General features: G+C 36.4%; 1 protein-coding gene across 5 annotated transcripts in view; it reads left to right on the top strand.

Annotated features, from left to right (window-relative positions):
• Positions 1-23,466, top strand: part of ADAMTS18 (ADAM metallopeptidase with thrombospondin type 1 motif 18) — a 205,609-nt gene that overhangs the window by 156,635 nt on the left and 25,508 nt on the right. For 3 of the 5 annotated variants that reach the window (XM_064519722.1, XM_026107646.2, XM_064519723.1), the window contains 10 exons: positions 649-853; positions 1,487-1,592; positions 6,721-6,858; positions 8,347-8,500; positions 9,536-9,631; positions 10,592-10,740; positions 16,530-16,702; positions 18,682-18,812; positions 18,949-19,072; positions 20,286-20,530. In XM_064519722.1, the coding sequence (XP_064375792.1) occupies positions 649-853; positions 1,487-1,592; positions 6,721-6,858; positions 8,347-8,500; positions 9,536-9,631; positions 10,592-10,740; positions 16,530-16,702; positions 18,682-18,812; positions 18,949-19,072; positions 20,286-20,530 (1,521 nt within the window). The remainder of the gene's footprint in view (positions 1-648; positions 854-1,486; positions 1,593-6,720; positions 6,859-8,346; positions 8,501-9,535; positions 9,632-10,591; positions 10,741-16,529; positions 16,703-18,681; positions 18,813-18,948; positions 19,073-20,285; positions 20,531-23,466) is intronic. The other 2 variants (XM_026107648.2, XM_064519724.1) reach the window with 1 other exon arrangement.

Genomic DNA, 23,466 nt, shown 5'->3' with positions numbered 1-23,466 from the left:
TTGATTAAAACATTCTTGAGAAATTTTGAAATGCTTCCACTAACAAGTCCCTGCCTGTTCTTGAAGAGAGAGGGCTGGAATGAGAAGTCTACTTAAGAAGTATCTAAATAAATATAAAGATTTTGAACTGGGCCTAGGTAAGAATGGCTTTCCAGGTTATGATCAGGAAGAAGGAGTCAAAAGTCCCAGACTGAAGACTGCATGTAAACAAAGGTGGGAGTTGAGCCTATTCTTTGGGCAATGATGGTAAAAGAAAAGAGGACAAAATCTGTTTTGATAAAAAGAAATTAGAATATGTGGTGGGCCACCCTAGCTGGACAATATTGTTCCTCCACAGAAATCTGAACATTTTAAACAAAAGGCTGAAAATGTTTCAGCTTTCAGCTTTGACAACAACCAAATGCATTTTTACACAGTAAGAAATTGATGAAACCCTTTCATTTTCAACTGTAATTCCAACCACTAGCTTTGAAAATAACTGTGTGTCTAGGGAGAGGTTCAGTTTTATTTTATAATTGTGATTCATTGATCAACAGAATTGGTCATCATAGTTAACATGAGAATGTGTAAGTTTATATGCAACAAATATGAAAAAAATAACTCCCTTTTCCCTACCCATCTCTTCTTCCTTCATTTACCTTCCTCAAGTACTGGTGGAAGCACCTTATTTCTGTGTCTGTGAAATATCTACAGGGTGGATTATTGATTAACCACCACGCGGACCAGTCACTGAACAGCTTTTGTCAATGGCAATCTGCTCTGGTTGGGAAGAACGGAAAGCGCCATGACCATGCCATCTTGCTTACGGGTTTTGATATCTGCTCTTGGAAAAATGAGCCCTGTGATACTTTAGGTATGGTATGTAAATGTGTTTTGAGAAACTCATGGATGTCAACAGCAGCATCTTGATTAATAAAACTGAAATGTTTTAGAATAAAGAAAGGCCAGTTTTGCACTTAACCATAATCTTCTTGAAGGTGACAGAGCAGTATTAACATTACATATTTTCCTTTGAGGTACCTAGAAGACAATGAGAATTGTTGCTGTCTTTGTCCCAGCAAAAATGGCAAAATAAGCTTTCAGAAGACATCCTTCTGGATTGTTACCTTTTCAAGGAATATCTGTGATTTCGAAAATATTTCTGGGCCACACTGATTTTTGTTTTTCTGTGACTACTTGACTCTTTGTCAATGGGATTCCTCCCTAATTTGGGAGCAGTAGAGGCATGAATGGGGAAAGAATAATGTTTACTGGAAAAATGCATTTCTTTTGGGTTAGGTTTGATTTGCATATACTTCTTATACAGGAATCTCTTTATTATCAGATAGAAATGTGCTGAAATTCTTCCATGATAAAACTGATCAAGTAGAAAACTATCTTCATGCACCACAACATACAAATATTGACCTATTAGGACCAGTGCAAATGATATATGTATTTTACATTCTGTAGAGGAACAACCTCTTTTAATGCTTCCTTCCTCCAGGATTTGCCCCTATCAGTGGTATGTGCAGTAAATACCGTAGCTGCACCATCAATGAAGATACAGGCCTTGGACTGGCTTTTACAATTGCTCATGAATCTGGACACAAGTAAGTTATTTTCCATGAATCTTGTAATCTCTTTCTATAAATAAGTATGTAAATGAATGGAAACATAGTATCAGTTAGTATAAATCAGCTAATTATAGATGATTTACAGAACAATATAATTCTTAAAATATTTAGAGCTTCCCATTAATGTGTTGGTCTTTATTAAATATCATCTCTTCAACAGTCATAAAAATAACCACTGTGGGATTTTCATCCATTTTGCTGCTGTAGGTGGAGAGACCCTATTCTGACACAGGTACATCACTATTGTTCCTACTTTGGCAGGAAGCTATAGACAATTTTAGGTCAACAGAAATCAAGGCTTTTCACTCAGAGATGTGTCCTGTAGCATTAAGTGGTGAATTGGCTGCCTGTGGTTCTCTTCTTTTTATTTTTTGCCATTCTATATATTCCAGTAAATAACCAGAGCAAACAGTAATAGCTGACAATAATAATCTACAATGTTCCCAAGCTCCTATCATGTGCCAGTAGACAAATTGCTCCTAATAGTAGTGCAGTTGCTCCAAAAAGAGAAGGGACACAGCAGCTTACAGTATGGAGGTGCAATCTCTCTGAGTCTCTTAAAGGTCTCCTTCCCAGAAGACTCTGTGGTTCACAGGACCTTGGATCCACTCATCCCATTCAACCCCTCCTTCTTTGTTCTCTGTACCTATTTTTAATGGGTGCTTTGGTTCAAAACAACCTTCGTGGAGGTTTCTGCCTTTCTGCATATATGTTCATTGGCTTTCTGTTTGATTTCTGTGGTAATAAGACTGTCATTTTTCTAAGAACTGTTGTCTCAAAAAAATCAGTAAGAGTCTTCCATGGAGTTTCAGCTACTCTCTGAATTGTTGAATAAAGATTTAATGAAGGTGATTAGGTTTTGCTGTTCTTTTTCCCAAATAATTTTGAATTACTTTTTCAGAACTTTTTGCATGTTTTTGATTTTCAGTTCTAACACAGCTCAAACAAAATTCTTTCTAACCACTGGCAGTATAGAAGCATAGTTTCTCTATGTGGTACAGCTCACAAACATGAAATCAAGGCTTAGAGAAAACATGGGTATAAGATCATTATTTTCTGCAGCAACATTTCTACACAGAATACCTTTTTGAAAGGCAGTGCTACTGTATTCTGCTGTTTAGTCAAGGCATGAATCCTTCCGATTCTGCATGACTGAATCAGGACTATTTAGTTTTCATTGTACAGATATGCTCTACAGTACATACTATGACCTAATGTCTACATGAGTGACCCTTTCACAGGTTTCTGTACATCTGAAGGGAAACAAGGAATTAAAGAATAATCCAGCTACCAGTGAAGTCCATGGGAACTGTGCCAACGCTTTCAATGGGACCAAATAAGTAAAATACCTATGGCTTGATGCTCATGTTACACTAATGCAATTTCACTGACCTCAGTACATTTTTTAATGCCCTTCCATCAGTGTTAGGAGAGAATCAGGTCCATAGATTATTTTTCAGGAATTATCCCCTTTAGTCTTTTAGTTGCCTGCATTCCTCTTTATCATCTTCTTATTCTCTCTGAGAGAATTATATATTAATTATATATCTTATGCTTGGATTTTTTTCCAGTGTTGTTGGATTTTTTCTTTTTCACCACTGCCATTTTATTCAGCCTGTCTTTGGTTTACTTCCATGCTCCTGCATCATACTCCTGCATCTTGTCTAATAGAATACATTTCATCTCTTGGAATAAAACCCTGCCACAGATACAAAATGTCTTTGTTAACATCTGTTCATGCTCATGTTCCTGAGACTACTTACTATGAAGTGGAAGAAGACAAGATTTGGTCTCTATGCTACTCAGATTCCTGGAAGAAAAATGTCCAGAGGATTTATGCCTCACAATCTTACTAATAATCAGAGTAGGTGGGAATGCAGCTTTGAAAACAGTATGTCATCATATAAAGGATGTAAGATAGTTCAGTATGGTTTTGAAACTTCAAGATCTCTCTCTTTTGATCATCAGAGCTTAAATAACAGCTTCACGAGTGCTCTGAAAAGTGGTGCCTTGTGGGAATTAATGAAGGCTCAGGCCATGGTAAAAAGTATTTCTCACCTGACAGGACAGTACCTGTTCCCTGCAGTTTTCTTCTTCCACTCCTTAAATGCCCACTGTGTGTCTTTGAAAGTCAAACATTATTTCACAGAATTCCCTCCTGATCTCACTATTTAAGACATTTAGGACAAACTTATTTTCAAATGTAGGATTGGTACCATTCTTTACTTCTTTAGTAAACTGAGTGCTCAAATATTGCACATATTTAAACATATTGTTGGGAGGAGTGATTTGACTATTTTGTATTAATCTCATATCACTAGAGATCCATTGAAACAAAGAGTGCTCATGTATGAAAAATTGTGACAGCTCTGGAGGTGATGAGGTACACTGTGAAAATATTAAGCTAAGTGTTTCATAATAGGAGAATACTGTATACTGCATAGGTCACACTTTGAGTGGCTCCAGTTGTTACATATTTTTATGGTTTTCTTTAAATAGTTTGTGTTTTTACCTGAAAGCTTTATAGTTCCTTTGGGAGTTCAGAGCCTATTGTGTCAGTGGGTATTAAATCTGTGGATTCTTTGGCTGCAATGCATGTGAACAAAATTGTTATTTTCTGAAGCATTACAAAATAGTAGCTCAGTTAGGAGTTTTTTGTCCATTTATAGAATAAGCCATATTTTTTAGCAAGTTTACATCCACAGCTTGAGGTCACACATGCAGTAACTCTGATGGGCCTGCAATGATGTATAACAGTAGAGGATCGAGCCCAGTAATTTAGATATTCCCTGCACGTGCACACATATTCATAAAGTCACTAGTGTACTGCAACATTGAAGTAACTGATTATGAAATTTCTATTTAAAATACATTGAAATTCACAGATGTCCTGTACAGAGAGTAAATATAAAGCACTGAAAGAAAAAAAAGCTGAAAATTAATTCTGTTATAACCATCAATTCCACATCATTTATCATTTTTAATGTGGCTTTTATTATTGCTTATTATTCATTATCTTCTGGTAGCACCTCTCCTACTGAAAGCAGGGCCGCATGATGCTACAGGCTGTGCAAAGCACCCAATAAGAGACAGTGTTCCCACTAAAGAGCTTGCAGTCTAGACAAAGTAAGTGAGAGAGGAAATCAGAGGCATGGAAAAGAGAGTCATTTGACTGAGATAATATTGCAATTTAATGACCAAAATAAGGAATAGAATCAGGTGTTTATGTTAATACCTGGTATTCTATTCATTCAATCATGCCTCTTTTGCTACACAGATTGAATGTAGCTTTATAGTTCTTCCTTCAAATCAGGAAAACAGTTTTATTCTATTCCTACACTGCTATTTTGCTGGGGTTCAGGTTTCCATGGCATTCAACTTAATGGGAGTTGTCACTATGATAAGAAAGGCTCAGACTGCATGCATGTTTTAAGTTGATAGATTTATAGGCAGTATACAACTGTGTGCGAAAATAAGATCCACGAGCGCTTTACCTCCATCCATCTCAATGGGATTCTCTTCGTACCTGTCCTAAATGTGCATCTTCCCTTTTGCAAGGATTAATAACAATTAGCAAGGTCTTTCTTGATTAGAATGGCAGAAGTGGTGTTATTACCATTCCGTTTACTGTGCAGGGATATCAACAAGGGATAGATACTCAAGCATACCTGAGTACTGTGTTTTCAGTTGTTCTGAAAACATTCAGAAAATTGCATAGAAACACAATATAAAAAACCCGCTTGAAATAATTACAGAGAAAATTGGGTTGTGATGTACTCTGACAGACTCGATTTTAGCAGTAATCCACTAATAAAAAGGTTTCTGTGTTTATGAACTGGTGGATGAAAAGGTGAAAAGTACTATCATTGTGGATATTACTGTAAATGATGCAAAGAAATTCTTTACCCCTCCCTAAATGTGTCATCAGCACAATGCACAAAATGACCTGATACAAAAATTCAGTGAAACTGCAGACTATTCAGTTATTACTGCAATACATGGGGCAGTGGAACTCGCTTTAATTCTTTGTGGTACATTATGGTGGTTATTTAGTCCATCTTGGGGCTATTATCAGATTTGATTCATTTGGTGGCAGAGGAGAAAATTCTGGTGGAAGCAAGAAGCCAAGTTACTGGGCAGGATTAGGAGATGGAAGGGCACATGGAGTAAAAGTGGCTTCAAGGTAATCTCTCTAATGCAATTATCTGCACAAATCATTAATCACAAGGTTTTTTTGTTTGTTTGGGTTTTTTAATAAGGTACTTTATGTATCGTTCATGCGACAACACAGTACCTAGAGTAAAACCTGATTTGGGCATTAATTTGTTTATTATTATCCCATCTGACTAATGCTACAAAGACAAAGAGCTATAGTTTTGACTTAAACCTTTTATAATATGCCTGTGTTACAACAATATTGCAAGGAACTTGGCATCTGTTTATCTGTAGGGTAGGCCTGTTACAGACAGTGGCATGTTAGGTTTTTTCCCCTATTACCCCAAGCAGTTCCTTCCAAGACCAGTATCATTAGCAGTGAGGAAGATGACTCTGAGTAACCTCAGCTCTTGGCTTGTTCTGCAATGACCAACAAGGCAGCCAAGTACAATAGTGATTTTTGCAACGTGAGGTGAAACATTTTCATGACTGAATGCATCCACTCATTGCAGAGGCACCACAAAATAGCTCCTAGATAGTAAGTTTCATTGGTCATGCATGATACAATAAATGGGCAGAATTTCAGGAAAGAGAAATTGTTTAAGTGTGAAATGTCTCTCACAGCCCGCAGCTCTGGTATCTGTGTGCCAGTGTCTGGTCATTAACTCACACTGCAGAGCTCCTGTGCACCACCAGTATGGGTCTTTCCAGAAACCTGATGACCCTTCTCTAGTCAGATAAGTGTATGATGGCAACAACATTTGAATGCTACTACCTGGAGCTTTTTTCATACTAATAGTCATTTGTATGTTAGTTTCTGCATATGTTTTCATCCCCTTGTGGAATTCAAGCAGAGAGATGTTGCCCAGAAAGAGTTTCTTGTGCCCCAAGTTGTGTCTTGCTTCTGATTAATCTAGATTTTCACTCTCACATATGGTTCTCTTTTCAGCTTTGGTATGGTTCATGATGGAGAAGGAAACCCTTGTAGAAAAGCTGAGGGTAATATTATGTCTCCCACACTCACAGGAAACAATGGAGTGTTTTCTTGGTCTGTGTGCAGCAGGCAGTATCTCAACAAATTTCTCAGGTAGGTCAGATGTAAATCTGGGCCAGTGCCAGGGAATATGTCTTAGCAGGGCATGAACTCTTGAACAGACATAAAAATTACTAAAGTGTGAAATTCACTTCTTTTAAAATGTGCTCAAACCAATGTACTATTTGAGCCCACACACTTGGACTTATGAGGCGTATAAGTGGTATGCTATGTATGCAAAGTGTCTTTGTCCTGCCTCTTTTTAAAAGAATGAATTTCACCCTCCATGAATATCCTGCAGTAATGACTGGCATGCCATTCTTTCCCAGGCATTCTTGTCCACAGCTCAGTTTATTAGAGAATTAGTAGGAAGTGAACACAAAAGAGGGCAGACACAGTGGTACCAAATTCATTACAAAATGTAAATTAACACTAGTGGCCTTTCTCCCTGAATTTTCTCTTTTGATCTAGTTCATGCCATGAGTAAGCACATCTTACATTTTCCATATACTGCTTCTGGGAAGGAAAAAAAAAAAGAGAGAAAGAAAGAGAGAGATGTCAATTGTTTCTCCAGCATGTTGGCATTACTCAGTGATGCTTTTAAAGGCGCTGTCTTTTGATGCATATCTAATATCACAAGAATTGCCGTCCTTCTTTCATGTACAAATTTATTTTATTTTGTTAGTCCTACATGGGCATAATGTGCATCATTCTAAAAAACATATGTAAGTGGTACTAAGTCCCAGATCCTAAAAAGGTGTTTTAGATATTAATTCCTTAATTAGAGTCAGAATCAAGAACCTAGGCACTTTTGTGGATCTGATCCTTGCATTCCAAATCAGTATCTTAGACTAGCAGACAGTAAAGATGACAGAGTTCTGGTGATGTTGGCTGCTACAATGGTCAAAGATATTCTAAGTACATAAACAAACTGCAAATTACAAAGTCGTATAAGCCCTCCTGCATGCAGTATGGTCCAACAGAAATACATTTGGAAGATAAATCCAGCATAGACTGACCTTCTGTATACATGGGTCCTCAAGAATATACAAAGGAAAGAAGCAAACCATAGTGTACCTTTGGTCTTAAGCTGGCCCCAGCCAACCCAAAGCACACAACACAGCCATAGCAGCCTTTGGTATGTCACGCCACATGAAGTGAATGGGTCATTGCCCATCTTGATTCTGTACACTGTCTTATATTGTGGTTTGGGGAATCCATTTAAGGGAAAGCAGCAGACCAGATCACCTTGTTCTTGGTTACACAGAAATAAAGGGAGAAAAAGAATTTTATAGCAGTCTTTCTTGTTACAATAATGCCAAGGCCTGGAAATTCCTGCATCCTAAAACTTTGCAGGTCAGGCTACCAACAAGATGTCAAGATATTTTGGCTTCTGCAGCAGATATTCTTATTTCAGTGCATGCTGATAAAGCTAGTTAAAGGTACTGTATACCATACTATGTGTTTTTGCTGTTCTGTAGCAAATAAAATATTCTGATAGAAAGCTGATAGTCATGATTAATATATATGTTCTCATTATAGTACAGCTCAAGCTGCTTGCCTGATTGATGAACCTAAGCAAACAGGACAGTATAAATACCCTGACAAACTGCCAGGGCAGATCTATGATGCTGATACCCAGTGCAAATGGCAATTTGGAATGAAAGCAAAACTATGCAACCTCAGCTTTGTAAAGGTACCTATTGATATACTTTTGAAAAGTTAAAATTACATTAGAGAACTGCAGTGCATTTATAAATAAGTACAAGTAATATACTGTTCTCCAGAGGGCTGGGCTATTTCTCAACCTTATCTTGCTTCGCAATTTGCTTTGAAAGCATTGGCCTCCCTTGAGGAATATCACCATCCCAGGGGAGTTTCAGAAAGAAATGTGTTCTGTCCAGGAGGTATAAGTTTGCATACATAAAGATCCATCAGGCATTGCCTGCTACGCTACGGGAAATTAGCAGGCAGTGCAGTTTTGATCAAAACTTGGAGACTGTTGCAGGGGGGAGAAGTTCATTGTGTTTTGTTTTACTCTTACGCATAGGCATGGAAGTCTGGAACAGATCTATAGGGTTATTTTAGAACAATAAAATGTAACTTGCATTCTTGCTTTTTGATTGAGGATTAGCTTAGTTTAACCTGTTATTTTAGTGACTATTACACCCTTTGCTGATCTCTTTAGAGAAGATGTTTTATTAAATAATCCAGATGGCTCATTCTGAAAAGAAATATTGTCATTTCTTATACTCCTGTTATTATCTTGCAGTATTTTTATTTATTTTATACTAACCACATTTATCAGGTGAGGGCAGCTGTTTTTCCTCTACAGCCAGTAAACAAAGAAGTGAGAGTGAAGAGCACTGTGAAGAGACTGTGTTTCCAGACATCTCCTGTGTTTGAGAAAACCAGATCTCTTTGGAATTTCATAACCCCTGTAGATTTGTTCTAATTTTGGCCTTGAACCTTTTATCACAGTTTTTGTTCTCTTGTAGTCTCACACTCAAAAAAGTTAAAAAAAAAATTCCAGTGAAACGGTGCATGAACACAAAAGCAATATACAGAATATTGCTGTGCTAAGAATCTTAAACTCTAGATTTTCTAAGTTTAGAAGGAGGTTTTATTCATATGGCTTTTAAGGTAGCAGCAGCATACATCATTTATTACTATTTCTAAATACCAGGAAATAATGGGAAATTATATGAGTACAATTTCTTCTTCTTTTCAGGATATATGCAAGTCTCTCTGGTGTCACAAAGTGGGTCATAGATGTGAGACAAAGTTCATGCCAGCAGCAGAAGGAACACCTTGTGGCATAAGTATGGTATGCTATTTTATTAATAGGACTACATCATTCTAACTTATTGTTAGACTATATTGGGTCAAATACTAACTCCTGTCAAAACCAGTTTTCTCCAGATCACTGCAGGTTTCATATTATGGACCATTGGACTGCTCAGTAAAAGACTGCATTGCAAAAGACTGCTCCTTGCAGTGACACATACATGATGGTAGGGAGTGATGCCCCTCCCATCAAACTATGCAATAAGATACTTTTCGCAAATCTAAGTCATTAAGAAATTCCACTGATTGTAACAAAAATTAGATCAAGACTTCAAATTCCACTCTGCAATAAGCATTCCTTAAGTCATAAAATTTGCTATACAAACTAAGGTCGTCATGCATACTATCATCAGTGATCACTACCGAAAGAACATCGTTATTTGTTTTAATTGAACCCTGTAATTTACTTAAGGCTATAGTTACATGAAATATTTTATTTTGTTGTAACGTGTTTCTTCCATTAGAATATTGTTTTCATTCTCAACATACTGACATCATGTTCTATCTCCCTTTCTCTCTTTTTGCAATGTCTAGTAAGTGAATGATAAAGGGGAGAAATTTTAACAGAAGTTTAGCAGTCTATTTTTAAATGACATGGGCAATTTTGAGGTTCTGACAGCCCAAGAACTTCAATTAACATGGAATATTTTGGAACAAGTAAGCTGAAAAGTTAGAGTACAGTTTTAAAAATTTGTATCTCAGAGATCTTAAACCCAGAGCCTGGGCAAATTTCAGGACATTACTTACATATATCATTGTGTTGACCAATGTCCTGCTTCAGAGTGCTTGTTCTACTGTAATCTCATTGAGTCTAGTGGGAGACCTTATGTTTACACAGTTAAGCACTTGTTCTAGGGCTTTTAAAAGTGGATCTTTTTTTTTTTGCACTTAATAGTTACCGCTAACTCTGATGGGATACTTTTTGGCATTCTCTTGGCAGTGGTGTCGAAGAGGACAGTGTGTCAAATACGGTGAACATGGACCCAAGCCTGTCAACGGCCAATGGTCTGCTTGGTCTGAGTGGTCAGAGTGTTCTCGGACTTGTGGAGGTGGGGTCACGTATCAAGAAAGACACTGCAATAATCCAAAGTAAGACATAGATATTAAAAGGTATTATTTTTATACTAATTATTTGTTACTAAATCAAAAAAGAAATAGCGTCCATTTTTGTAAGGAAATAATATGTGTGGAAATCATTCTAAGACTTTTCTTCATCTCCAGTATGACCAATCAGTAGTTAGGGAACACTGAAAGACAGAGTATGTTCTGATACTAGAAAGCAGAGAAGACTGGTAGAACATAAGGCAAGTCTTCACACGATTAGGACTTAATGATTCCTACGTGGAGCTCATCAAAGAAGACAAAAAGTAAAATGTTTTGACAAAAAGAATTTTTCATGCTCATTGCATTGCATTTTAACTTAGATGAATCTCCCAGTTCTTTTGAAGTTCATATTCAGTATTTGTACAAAGCCATATCTATATTATATTATATATATCTATATGTTATCTATATCTAATTAGAGGTATGTTCTACATTAAAAAGCTTACCATCCACAGACCAATTTTCTAATGCACATCTTGATCAAATGTGCAAACTGAATGCAATTTATTTTGTGCAACTGCACATACTTGCAGAAATAAAGAAATGCCACACAAAAATATTCACATTTAATAACTTAAGACTAACTGAAAAAACTCTTATAAGCTATTAAAGACTTTGATGATGTCATACTATCCAGGATAGTAAACCAAAAATGTTTAAAGTCAATTTCCAGATAGTTGTAGATGGATATCTTTGCATGTCTGTCATGTTCTTCGCATTCTTTTATGTTTCACAAGTCAGAATAAAGCTACTGACTGCTAAAACTGTATGTTAACTGGTGAAACATTTCTAGTATTTTCCTTTAGTGAATGTCTTGCCACCATAAATACTACTATTCCTTACATACTATTTGAAACGAGACGTAAAGTGTTATTAGACCAGCATCTTTCCCAAATACTCAATTCACTTCAACTTAGAAGAAAAAATATTTTACTGTTTTATTTCATAAACATCTTTAACAGGCAGAGACACATGTATTCTTCATTGTACATAATAAAAAGAACATTTAAACTGCAGTAATAAAAAGCAAAAAAAAAAATGACACAGTTTATATGAGGCTGTAAAGAAGCCTCACATCTACTATACAGTGTTTCAGTAATAATATCCACACTGCACATACTATGTTATGAGAAAATGTGAGTTAGTTAAAACAGTCTATTACACTCAATCAGTTGAGGCAGTCTTTACAGATCCATAGCAGAGCATTTTCTCATACTTTTCTGTGGTTTCTCAGTGTATTTTGCTAAATATATATATATGTATATATATTTGGATAGTTTAATAACGTATCTAGCAAGAGAACACAGGTTCTCAATTGCATGTCATACATGTATTTTTATTTTCATATTTTGGTCCGTTTTTCCTGCGAAATATGCATGCAGGCACATTGTTCTCTGCATTTATTCTCAAGCCTTTGATTGCTTTCCCTATGCCACAGCAGAATGTCTAAGAGTTGGAATATCTCCATTTGGTTCAGTATTAAAACTGATTATGATTTCAAACGTTGTTAAAACTAAAGCTCTTTAGCATGAAATGTGTCTGTTACTGCAGCACTGTGTCTTTAAAACTTGCATTGAGAGTCATCTGTCTGTTTTAACTTCAATATGAATTCATATATTCATATAAAACTTAACACCAAAACTGGATCATATCTCTACTAAATTTAATTTTATTACATTAGTGATAATTAACTTAGAGCAAAGAGAAGAGACTGCAAATCTCCCTGAGTGATGAAATGACAGGACTGTAAGCAAGCCATCCATAGAACAGTGTAGGTGTATTTCACATCACTGACCAACAGTGCTTTTATATAAATGTGGATTCATTAGAAAAATGATTCTATCCATTCTCAATGCTAAACTACATGGAAAGTTTAATAACCTACTCACTGTTCATTGTTAACCTCTATAACTACACACACAAAATAAATAATGATTCTTTTTTTAACTTCGTAAATATATTTCAGACTTTTATGTATTTCAGTACATATGTTACTTCATACGTAATGTATTTATTTCAGTTTTCCTAATCCAGATTTGTGTAGGAGCTAATGTTTATTTTGTTCAAAAGCTTGTTAGAAGATTTTGGATAGCAGAATTCTGAAGATGACAAAGAACAAAATATGTTTCTGTAAGAGATCAGGAGAAGGGCTGTGGATCTCTGAAGACTGACTGAATTCTAAAATCAGGTTTTCAGATAAGTAGTCTGCTTTTCAAAACGACTGACTCCTTATGGACATTGAGGGAGATTTCTAGGTTTCCAGTGATTTTAAAGATGACATTTCTTATTTAGGAGCTTAAGCACCAGTAAGGAATGTAACTTCAGGCTGTGGCTTTTGAAAACTTGTCATCTATGATGTGTGAAATTCTCCTCCTCAAAATAAAAGCCAACCAATTCAATTCTCTTTTTCTTGACAATTGATAGGGCAGACCTTTTAGTCATGCCTGGACATCTCTGGATATGGCTTCTGAATTACCACCCGAGTTATGTACAAATTCATACTAACAAACACCTATGGAAGTCATCTGTTGTACACATAACTATGCAGATTTGCTGAAATTGTTATGTTTCTATAAATTGCCGCAGTGTAATTTCATGGATCTGGTTTTCATATATCACAACATTTTACAATTGAGATATTTTTCCAAGAAAGACATAGATTACGTAATTTAATAGCTCAGCTGGTAAAGAACCTGAAGAGTGCCTCAGAGATTTAAATTAATTCCTAAGTCATATCTGCGGGACTGAATTGTACCCACTTCACGATAGTGCATTGTTCACAAAAGGAGCAGAATGCAGTTTTAGGCATATCAAAAGACAAATCAAAAGACAAAATCAATAAAATTGACAACACATATCCTTTTTTAATTTTTTGTGTACAATGACTGCAAGAGTGATTGCAGACACTGCACTTGTAAACTAATGCTGCAGTTTAAAACATTAAATTAAAAATGAAAATTGTGAAAGATCTTGTAAGACCTTTGAATTCATGCAGGAAAAATAGTCTAGCTTTGTAATGTTATGGTCATTTGTAATAATGTGGTCATAATACAAGCAGAAATGTTCACACTTGAATGGTCACAAACCATGAAAAAAATAGGAGTCTAGAATCTCAGGGTCTAATTCCCTTTATAATGCACGAAATATTTCCCTTGATCAGATTACTATACATACCATTCCATGATTTCTCACTCTGTATTGCATTCCAGTGAATATGCATTTCTGTTTCTTTCATTGTTCACTAAATCTGTTCTAAAAAAAGAGTACTGCAGAATTAATTTAAGCTACTCTTGTAGCATTATATGATGTGCAGTATTGACATTTTTGCAGTTACACTCCTTAAGGGTTTTTACAAATCAATCCTTGGAGACTGTTTCTCAGAAAATTTCTTCCTTGCCAATAATCCTCAGTAAGACCTCAGCTCTAACAGCATCTACTCATGCAAGGATCTTTACCTCTGCGCTCCAAAGCTGGGGATGTACACAGACAGATGGAAAGCGTAGGCTATGTCTGCATTAGGAGCACTGTACCACTACAGAAATATTGGCATTCCCTCTGTGCAAAGCTTTCCATCACAAGCAATCATACTAACAAGAGCTTCTGTGGACAGTGGAACCAAACCCTACTAATATAAATGTCATGACTTTATCTGTGTAGATAATAGCCTCTGCTCAGAAATTCAGTTTTGTAGATCTAAGTGTAGTTTCCTATGGCTTACATAACTCTTCCCGACAGCTTGTTTGAGAAAATCAAAGGTGAGGAGAAGTCCATCAGTTCTCTGGCTGGTAGTTTCAGTGATGGAAGCATGCTGTATTATTAAAATGCTGTAACAGAGCTGGGAACCAGAACACCTCTTCCAGTACTCCCTTAGTTTGGTGGAATTTTACATCATCCTCAAATGCAAGACTGTGGAAGAAGTCATGTGCAAGAAGTCACGATCTAGCCATAAATAATCCTATTATATTGCTTGTTTGGTGGCATTTACTTGGAAACAACTTGGGTTGCTTCTTTTCCTTACAGTTGAGAAGTTTTGTTCTCCAAGGATGAAGGAGGTTAAAAAAAAAATCATAAATGTGCTGAAGCTGTAAAGAAAGTCAGTAGAGAATTGAGTATAGACCCAACAGCTTGGCTACCTTAACTCAAAGCTCCCACCAATTGCACAAAGTCAGTATAAATACTCCCTGACTTCACTGATAGCTATTTAAAGATGCATCCTCCCTGCCCTTCAAAAACTGAATTGCCACCAGTTAGGACAGAACACTTGCCTTTTCAAGACCTTTGCTCTTGGACCCACTGTCGGCATAGCTAGTAGTGACCTCAGGAAAGGTCAGTGCAAGGTTTTTCCTGCAGCACATTTCCCTGGTGCTTTACCCAGCTATAAATGGACTAGCAGAGGGGTTTCCATTCCTTCCTTTGCCAGACTGTTTTGCAGCCTAGACTTTTGGCAAAGTCAGCGATACCTTCAGCCAGCAGTACCTTCAAAGCTGAGCCAAAACATGAAAAAACCCAAGCCCCCAGCTTGTTTTTAGAAAAGTATGAGGGTTAGAATTTACAATAAGGAAACAGTATAAAAATAAAATGAACCTGGGTTCTCTCATCCCTGTTGTATCAAGCTGCCCCCATGTTGTTCCATAGCAGCATGCATGTTAAGGGAAGTTGCATGATACGGGATAAAATTTTCACATTTGGTTTAGGGATTTAGACAAACAACTCCATTATATTTGTTGCAACTGTATAAATTATTTTAATTTTTTTCCTTAATGTGTGTGTAACCTGTGTAACTGAAAGATGGCTGCTTGTCTTCCAAGCGTGTCCGTTCCCTTTTTTAAAAATCATGATATGAATGTATGCAGGTGCAGAATTGTTACATTTTTTTTCACTTCATGCAAGTAGTACAATATCACACACATTCTTATAGTTTGGGGTTTTGAAGACTTGGCACAGTACTTGCAGATATATATCTGATTGTGAAACTGCAAGAATAACATCAGTGGATTCCAATGTAGATCCATAAGGAATATGAATGTGAGTGAATACATTACTCAGCAGCTTATGAGACCTCTCGGTCACTTTGAAAAGAACAAGCCTTATGTTTAAAATTGGTTTAAGGTCATATACACAGACCCAATAGTTAAAAAAATGATTATTCTGATAATGTAAGATAATAGCAAAGTAACAGAGTATGTTCTTTTCATCCTGGCCAGAATTAAGGAAAATGCCCAGGTAAGGTCTGCTGAAGTGGATGCAATGTGTTTAAAGTTAACCGTGAACTTCAACATTTTCCAGGGTAGTGCAACTATGCACAGTCCCCATTTCCTTGGCTATTTAAAAGTACATTTTTTTTTACAGTGATTTACAAAACAAACAACTAGACTATAATCACTCATTATGTTTATGTTGGTCAGTTTTATGTTATCCCTTATTAACTCTTACTGTGATAGGTAATTCTTTGCACATGTTCATTCTTGGATTACAGCAAAGTAAAAATAGCGATATAATAAGATTGAAAACAGCCAATACAAAATAGCTCTGTAAATTTAAATCAGTAACATGATTCACCTCTACCTGGTTACATCTTTGCTGCATTTGCAGTGATCCAAATAGGTATTGCATGGCAGCTGCTTTGCTTGGTTTTAGCAACCATGAAAATTAATGGCCATATTAGAAATATTGCTCTCTTAAGACACTAAGTGCTCTCATTTTCTCAATGCACATGTAATATCATACACACTGTAGGCTGTGCAAATTTTTTTTTTTTTTTTTTTTTTTTTTAGGCCACAGTATGGCGGCAAATTCTGTCAAGGCTCAAGTCGTATTTATCAACTTTGCAATTATCAGCCATGTCCACCAAATAGTCCGGACTTCCGTGCCCAGCAGTGTGCAGAATACAACAGCAAACCCTTCCGGGGATGGTACTACAAATGGAAGCCGTACACTAAAGTGGAAGGTAATTATAGCACCGCTCTGATGGACAAAGTCAATTGCAGGAAGCAAGCTATAAATCTATAATTCATCCATATTCTTTGGGTAAATATCACCTTGATGTAAGCAAACAGAAATTCAGTTGTCTTATTTGGAGATGTGTTTGCTTTCCAGCATACCTGAATCTTGCCTTCTGTGTGATACTGCCTGTATGAACACGCAGAGTTGATTTTGATTGTGAATTTAGATCTTTGTCCTTGGCATGACTCCCTGGCTGTTGCTACCCTCTCTTTTACTTTATATTAGATATGTTTTAGTGTAAAACAAAACAAAACTGCAAAGAAATTTCCATGGATTTTTCAGCATGGGAAATCTGAGCTCCCACAATAACACTACCAGACTCTTCCTTCATTTGGAATGTTCTCAGATTTCTAAATGTAACAATAAATCAACCTTTTGACTTTTCTACTGGTATAGTCCCATGAGAATTGGAAAAACAAACAATGTACTTACATAAATTTTTTAAGGATATCTTTTATTACTACATCTTTATATAGGTGCGGTCTCAATAACTATTTCTTGTCTTTTGTAGAAGTTAAGTTCTTTTTTCCTTTACGCATTTTTATTTTGGGATTAGAATCAGTATTCATTTTCATCAGATATAACCAATATTTTCTGCAGTTTGAAAGCACAGTTTATAGGTGCAATTGTTGCTACTTAAATAAAAGTGGCTAGCATATATCACATTGTAGCTGCTCTTTTAGACCTGTACAAATTTGCTTTGAAGGATATTACATGTATAATTTTATACATGCACACATGTAACTTTTATTCATAGCCTGTTTATATGTCCTTCAAAAGATTCTGGAGGCACTTTGGTTGGTATTTAGAAATATATGTTGTAACAGCCATTATGAATGGAGGAAATAGGAAATACGGTTTCACAGCATGGTGCAATGGATGCTGTATTATAGGCAGAATGATACATCTTATTTAACAGCAATTAAGCTAACCTGCGTTGATTTTAAAGGGAAAAGGGATATGTTTAGCAAAAGAAATAGGAGCTTAAAATTAGGGACAAAGGATGTAACTTTCAGAAGGAAGAAGTCTCCAAGTAACTCAGAAATTAAAAATGCCTCACTGTCCTAACTCTCCTAACTGCTTTTCAAAATCTCCCCCAAGATCTGTATTTGTGCTCCCAAAACCATGATCTGGTTTTCAAAATTGCTACATGTTTGGCTCTGTAGAAAGAGTGGAGTGCGAAGTACTATTCAAAATCCAGCTGCTTATTTAAGGGCAAAAAAGTATTTTGAATCTAATTTCATGCCCCTGAAAATGTTGTTATGTGGCTTTATTTAGTCCTTTACTTGCATGAAAATTGTGTGCTTCAGCAATTGTTACAATATTTCAATAGCACCACTGGATTTTCCTATTTAGAACTTATTAGTCCTTCATAAGCATAATATACTATCCATGTAGAAGAAGAAATCTGATTGACAATGCTGTGAATTTTTTAGAAGAAAAGTGCTTTTATTAAGGGAAAATCTGGCCCCAGTCCTAGCTTCCTGCTGAACTTATCATTTGGGCCATCTTATTTCTTTTTCAATTTTTACTTAAAAATTAATGAAAATATTACAAATCTCCAATTTCTCTTAACGAAAAATGAAACTTGAAACTGTGGGCAAGTGCTGCTGAAATTTAGGGCCACATCAGCAGCACAGCTAATGGAATATGTGTGTTTTCACACTGGTGTTGAATTTTGAACTACGTGAGTGTCTGGACTGTCAAATTCACATGTTATTTTAAAATAGCATAATATAAGCTACTGTATTTGGCTGTATTTCTGCCTATCTTGGAGTCCCAATATGTGACTAACCACAAATAACCCTTGTAGCTTCCAAGTGTCACCTAGGACGTGGGCAGAAATAACAGCAGAGTTTTTTTTTTTTTTTTTTTTTTAACTTTCTTTGGTCTTCTAACACTTTCTTGTCTTGTTTTTCCCAGAGGAAGATAGATGTAAATTGTACTGCACAGCTGAAGACTTTGACTTTTTCTTTGCAATGTCCAGCAAAGTGAAGGATGGAACCCCGTGTTCTCCAAACAAATATGATGTTTGCATTGATGGAATTTGTGAAGTAAGATAAAATTAAGTTTCTTACAATCCTAATGTCTTTTTTTCTTTGGTGGGCAATTGACTCCTTTATCAAAAATGCAGCTGTTTCTTCAAATTCCCTTGTGTCTGAGTCCTTCACTTCTGCCTTTTGGTTGCAGCAAGTAGGGTGTGATCATGGACTTGGTTCCAAAGCTGTATTGGATGCTTGTGGAGTTTGTAAAGGAGATAATTCAACATGCAAGTTCTTTAAAGGCCAATACTTGATCCAGCACAAAGCTAATGGTAAGGAAAGCTGTTCCACATGATCATTGCTCTGCTGTATCCCCATGTAATATATATGACTCCTTGCTCATTAGGGCAGTGGCTGACAGTCCAGATGTGAACTGAAAATCACAGGGAGAGTGAGAGGAGAGTTCACATTTCTCCTGTTCCTTGGTAACAAGAAAGCTATGAACATAAGTCTTGGCTAGTTAATTTGCAGGCATTCCTCTTGTTTCCTAAGCCACTTTTTTTCCCTGTACATTTCAATTTTCTTTTAAAAAAGATGTTAGGATTCAGGCAAGTGAAAAAATAGCTGTAAATAATTCTGTCTGGAATGAGCTTGTGGAAGATATGAACAGTGGTTCACAGCATAATGCCAAACATGACAGCACTTCCATGTCCACTTTCAAATTAAATTCATTGGAAGCTACCCAGCTGATTCAATAAATGACCCAGTCACTGGGATGCAGACTTTTCTTCATTGGACTGTCACAGGCTTCTTGGGAAATAATCTCACTCTGCCTCTATTTCCCAGGCATACATTGCAGATAATAAATTTCTTTACCCTCAGGGGTATTTTGAGGATTCATTTACTGATAATGATAAGACAGGTCAATACTACAGTGATATAGGCCAGAAAAGTATTTAAGATAGAGTTATATAGAGATAAAATACAATGCTAGGAAAATAATCTGAACCGAATGCTCTGCAAAATTAGCCATGTGCAGTGAATATTGGAGGTTGTCATTGATGTCTGATCAGACTGTACCATGACCGAGGTTTCTAAATGCTCAGGGTGTAGTTGGTTACAGCAGGGAGATCCAGTGGTATACAGGGCTCTGTGAAAGCTCTCTGCATCTGAGTGCATCTCACCCCAAAAACTTGTCCATGATTGAAATAATACCTTCCAGCTACTCTAAGGAACTAAAGGGAAAAGATGGTAAAACCATTACAGTACAACCACCATTAGTCTGATATGCATTTCTCTAAGGTGAACTTGCTTTTTCTTGTCTTCACTCACAAAGAAAAATTCCAGGAATTGAAACACCTCTGAGTTACTCTGATTACAGGCTGCATAGGAGTTTTAAAATCAGAACTGGTATGTCCTTGTGAAAATGGAGTTGGTGGATCAGAACAGCTGTCTTCAGTATCTTTCAGACTGTTGGCTCAGAAAGTATAAAGCATCTCTACCTATATGACAATTGCAAAATTGTTGCTTACTTCTTTCTTTCAGACTACTATGCCGTGGTCACTATTCCAGCAGGAGCACGCAGTATACAGCTCCACGAAATGCAAATCTCAACCAGCTATCTTGCAGTGCGCAACCTCAGTAAAAAGTATTATCTAACGGGAGACTGGACAATTGACTGGCCAGGAAAGTTCTCTTTTGCTGGAACCATTTTTGATTATCAACGCTCTTTTAACCATCCGGAGAGCCTATACGCAGCAGGACCGACTAATGAGACGCTGGTCTTTGAAGTAAGCTTTCTGCTGTTTATTCTTTCCTTGATGTCTATTACAGAATTAGTAACGACAGCTTCAGCTCTCTGCTGTTGCTCTCAGTGAGATAAAAGAATAGCACTGAGTCACGATAGTGTTCAGATTTAATTGTGTAGTCATGCTAGATTGAAAGGCCTTTCATCGTTTTATCAAGCTCTCAAGTTTAGTAAAGTGTCACAAGTTCTGAGAAAAGAAAAATGTGTAAAATACACCACGTACCATTATTTTTCAGTTGCTGCACAATGGTAATAGAGATTATAAGCCCATCTCCTAAGTGGTATACAATAAAATGCAGTGATGTAAAAATTAAGTCTAACACCATGTTAAAGCTTAAGGGTAACAGTTTCAAATAATGCTTCTGAAACTTCAGGCACATGTAGCCATTTTTACATCTTCCTTGGGAAACAGATGGTCTGAGTACTGCACATATGCTCCTATGTAATTTCTCTTGATTCAGTTTTATTGCTGACAGCATCTAGAATAATAAATTTTACATATATTTATCTTCTAATCAAATTTATACCTACTCCATCTGCCAGATGCCCTGTGTTGGAACTATATTTAGCAGAAAATAAAGTTGATGCTTATATGGTTTGTTCCAGTGTCAGAATTTTGAAACTGGTCATAAGTACTTTTGTTCTAAGAAAAACCTCTTTCTGCATTAGGATGCTTTACGAGATTGTCTTTGAAAATGCATCAGAACATCTGATGGTCAGTTGCTGGCTGAACTGCAGAAGTCTTTAGTAACTGTTAGCTACATTACTTTGCCTGCTTTGTTAGAAAGCTCTAGCAAATCCCAGGATTTGTAGCTCATCTGTTATGTCCGTTTTGATGAGTCCTTCCCTGTGAGAAGGCAGGAGCCCTCCCCAGAAGGGTTCAGTTTCTCCCCACACCTGCCAGCAATACTCTGGTCGGCTCAGTACCAAACCCATGGTTTTCTCTGGAGTGCCCTTGGGGAGCAGGAGATCGAGTGCCGTACCCGATCTCTGAGGCAGCGATTTGTGGTTCCTCACCCCAGCTTGTAACACCACAACTAGAAACTGCTCTCCGCAGTTCAGCAGGAATGGTCACCCGAGAGCTCTGCATCCTCTCTCTTACACATCTTTGTTCTGTTGAGCTAAGAAATACAGCAAATATAAACTGTAATATGAAATATATTCTTTAAGGATTATTTGAACTTTTACAACTATTCAGTACAGGTTTTGTTTGGAATACTTAAAAGCCTTACTGATACTTGTATTGATTGAGTAATGTACTTAAACTCATCTTTAAGAGCCATTGAGGCTTATGGACCTTGAACGTGTTTAAGTATTTTGCTTTAGGATGGACAACTTGTCATGGGCTAACGGTGAGTATTTTCACGAATGATTATCATGATTTGAATGCCTTTTTAAAGTGTTTTTTTTCTCGGTTGAAGAATTTTCATTCTGGGTGTGTATGTTAATAAGGATATTTTAGTCCAAAGAAGAGTTTGGTCTACAAGTTACAGACATGCTTCCCTGTCTGCAAATCATTTCCAAAATAGCCTTACACCAAAGCAGCAAGCACACTTATAAATACTATGAAATGTTAAACTGAACTCTTGGGAATTTTATTTGTCATAATACGAAGTAAATTGAACTACATTATTACAGAACCAAAGTATGAATAATAACTTGCCTACAAGATGACTTACTTGGCTGCATGTTATGCAAATACCTTGCAGAATAGAGATTAAAGGAAAAAAATGATCTTGTTTTAATGCCAAATAACACTTCTATTTTCATCCTATCAAATTATGCTAAACAGCTTTATTAAGATTTAACATTTAACTGGAGGCTATTGCTCCTATGAGAGCTTATTTAAACTTCCCTTGTATTTTTATTGGAATACCTACACCACTAGCATTGGTAACTAGGGATTCTAACAACTAAAAATGTTACAGTCACGTATTCCCTAATTATATATATAAGTGGTAGTTAATATTTTTTCTTCAATAATTTAAGCAACAATCAGCAAACTGAATTCTTAAAAAAAAGCAAAATCTTATGTGTTCAAACATCTGCATAATTTTTGTTTTTTCAATAACTCTAAGCAGCAAAAATACCAATGAGAACTGAAGAAATAGCTTCTTATGATAAAACACACATTCCTGAAGATCTGTTTGCAGCAGTGATAATTAAAGAAATCCTACTTCAACTATAAATGCTAAAACTGATAGAAGGCTGAATAAAAGGCACATTTGAGCATACTACATTTTAGCTTTGTTTTTATTTTTTGTCTTCTGTAGTTTTCAGAGAAGCATACAAAACAAGTCTTGCAAGCAATTTTTTTAATCCAAATAAGTTGGCTTTCAGTCAGATAAGGCTTTCCAGGAGTAAGCCCTCAACTTCTTCCTGTGATGTTTAGGTATTTTTTCTTTATTTTTAATTATGTTGTATTGAACAGCAATTTAATAATTATTGTCTAGATTATTTTTTTTTCCAGAAGAATTCAATGAGAGCCCTTGTAGAAACATACACTGCAGGTGCTGAGAAACTGAATAAATTGTATGAATAAATGCAGGAACTTTTCTTACTCAGGTGGACACAAAATACAAATTTTCATAGGTGTATTTATTGCTGTTCCACTGTGCTCCTCTGTATGGTAGATGAACACAGCTTGTACTTGTTTAATTTTGTAGTCATAGTTTTGCTAGACATTTGTGTGGTGAACCTAACAGTCCAGGTTTTTGACTGAGTTTCTGGATGCAGACCAGACTGCATGGATCCAGCGAGTTCAGGCTATACGTGTCCTCTGAGCAGCGTTCGCAGGAGAGGACGGGACCCGTGCTCTCCAGGTATGGGTCCAGACAGGTCTGGCAAGTCAGCGCTCAAGGCTATCACTTCCTTTGAAATGCAGTCATTCTCCAAACTATTTGCTCAAAAGAGACATCT

Source organism: Dromaius novaehollandiae, chromosome 13 (genome assembly GCF_036370855.1).
Source record: "Dromaius novaehollandiae isolate bDroNov1 chromosome 13, bDroNov1.hap1, whole genome shotgun sequence".
Lineage (NCBI taxonomy): Eukaryota > Metazoa > Chordata > Aves > Casuariiformes > Dromaiidae > Dromaius > Dromaius novaehollandiae.
The sequence above is the reverse complement of the archived record's forward strand: the minus strand, read 5'-3'. Positions and strand labels throughout refer to the sequence as shown.